Below are 2415 nucleotides of genomic sequence, written 5' to 3' on the forward strand. Positions count from 1 at the left end.
ACCTCGGCCAGCGCGCGGCGCACCTCGGCGCGGAGCTCAGCGGCGGCCAGAAGCGCAAGCTGTCGACGTCCATCGCCCTCGCCGGCGGGTCGCGCTTCATCATCCTCGACGAGCCGACGGCGGGCATGGACCCCGTCGCGCGGCGCGAGCTCTGGACGCTCCTGCGGTCCGTGCGCGTCGGGCGGTCGCTGCTGCTGACGACGCACCACATGGACGAGGCGGAGGCTTTGGGCGACCGCGTCGCCATCATGTCGTCGGGCAAGATCCGCACGTGCGGCACGGTGCCGTTCCTCAAGCGGACCTTCGGCAAGGGCTACCTGCTCTCGGCGACGCTCAAGGAGCGGGCCGCGACGGCCGACTTCGGCGGCTTCGTCTCCGACATCGTCGCGGGCGCGACGCTCCAGGAGGAGTCGCTCGTCGCCGCGCCGGACGTCGACAACCCGCTCCTCGACGGCGGCGACGCGGACGCGGTCACGGAGCGGACCTACGCGCTCCCGGCGAGCGAGGAGCACCGGCTCGCGGCCCTCTTCGACGCCATCGACGGCAACATGGACGGCCTCGCCATCACGTCGACGGCCCTCGAGCCGACGACGCTCGAGACGGTCTTCATGGTCGTCGGCGAGGACGACACGGTGCACAACGTGCTCGCGGCCGGCGCGCCCGACGAGTCCATCTACGTGTCCCTGCCCTCGGCCGCGGGCGGCGCGGCGTCGACGGGCGGCCCGCGGACGTCGAGCCGGGTCTGGGACCAGAGCCTGGCCATCGCGCGCATGCGCCTCGAGCACGCGCGGAACGACGTCGTCATCCTGCTCGCGCCCCTGCGCGGCCTCGAGGCCATGGTCTGCGCGTTCCGCGAGCGGGTCTTCGGCGGCGACCGGCGGCCGCGGCCCGTGAACCAATTTTTAGGGCCCCACCTTGGCGGCGCGCGGTGCACGGCGCTCGTGCTCCTGCCGGCGATCGTCTCGATCATGCTCGCGGGGCTCTGCGCCGGCGGCGAGCTCGCGACGGGCAAGCAGCCGCGCTACAGCACGATCCCGAATTTGATCGTCGCCGCCGTCGTCGGCGTGTCGTTCATCTTCGTGCCGGGCCTCGCCGCGGAGCCCTTGGTGAGCGAGCGCGCGAACCGCGTGCGGAACCTGCTGACGATCTCGGGCCTCGACTACCGCGCCTACTGGCTCGGCACGCTCCTCGCGGACGCGGCGCTCCAGCTCCTCGTCATCGCCTGCGTCTACGGCGGTCTGGCGGGCTTCGACATGCGCTACCGCATGTGGAAGGCCGAGTACCGGATGCCGACCCTCGAGGACTACTTCATCATCATGGACATGATCACGAACTCGACGTCGCCCGACGCGGCCTACATCTACAGCCACCAGGACGACTACGAGGCCGTCTGGGACTACTACTGCGACGTCATGACGGACGAGCAGGACTGCTGGAATATTAAAACGAAACAGAGAGGCTGGATGACGCGCACGGCCTGGCTCTGGGTGCTGCTGCCCATCTTCGGCATCGCGCTGTCGACCTTCGCGCACGTCGGGTCCTACGCGTTCGACACGCCGACGATGTGCCTCGGGGGCTTCCCGATCCTGTGCCTCGCGTGCATCGTGCTGCCCCTCTTCGGCGCCATCGTCCTCTGGCTCGTCTTCGGCGGCGTCATGTCGGGGACGTCGTCCATGCAGATGTTCACCTGGAACTTCGGGGAGCTCGTGTCCGTGTACGCGTGGTGGTGCACGGTCGCGTCGCCCGTCGGCGCGCTCTGCATGGCGTTCCTGCGGACGGGCCTGCGGCCCTTCTTCATGGCGCTGGGCATGCTCCCGCGGGCCCAGAAGATCCTGGATACGAAGAACGCGCCGCTCTGGCCCGCGTTCTGGGCGACGATGGTCGTCTTGCTGGCGCAGATCGTCGCGTTCGAGGCCGCGGCGTACCTCAAGGACCGCATGGCCACGCGGCCCCTGGCCTACGCGCGCTCCAAGTTCTCGAAGAAGCGCAAGCTCCGCCTCGACGAGGAGGTCGCCAAGGAGCGGAACCGGGTCCTGGGCCGCCTCGCGGACGCCGCGCCCGCGGACGACGACGACGCGAAGCCGGCGGCCGCGGCGGGCTGCGGGCCCGCGCTCAAGGACCTGGCCCGACAGGTCCTCAGGGACCTCAAGGAGGTGCGCGCCATGGTGCGCAACCGGCCCCCGGAGGACGCCTACCCGCCGGAGCTCAAGGAGGCGTCCGCGGCCGCGGGTCTGGACGTCATCGAGCTGCGGAAGATCTACGCGCCGAAGCGCCCGGGCGCCGTCGCCGTCGAGGCCGTGCAGAACGTGACCTTTGGCGTGCGCGTCGGCGAGGTCTTCGGCCTGCTCGGCGCCAACGGCGCGGGCAAGACGACGACCATGTCCATGGTCATGCGCGCGACCGAGCCGACGTCAG

General features: G+C 70.7%; 1 protein-coding gene across 1 annotated transcript; it reads left to right on the forward strand.

Moving 5' to 3' along the window:
* Positions 1-23: 23 nt before the first annotated feature.
* AURANDRAFT_32201 (hypothetical protein) lies at positions 24-308 on the forward strand (the record flags this gene model as incomplete). Its single annotated transcript, XM_009042408.1, has 1 exon — positions 24-308. A coding segment is annotated over one exon (285 nt), but the record flags the coding sequence as incomplete, so codon positions are not given.
* Positions 309-2415: the final 2107 nt, after the last annotated feature.

Source organism: Aureococcus anophagefferens (assembly GCF_000186865.1).
Source record: "Aureococcus anophagefferens unplaced genomic scaffold AURANscaffold_31, whole genome shotgun sequence".
Lineage (NCBI taxonomy): Eukaryota > Pelagophyceae > Pelagomonadales > Pelagomonadaceae > Aureococcus > Aureococcus anophagefferens.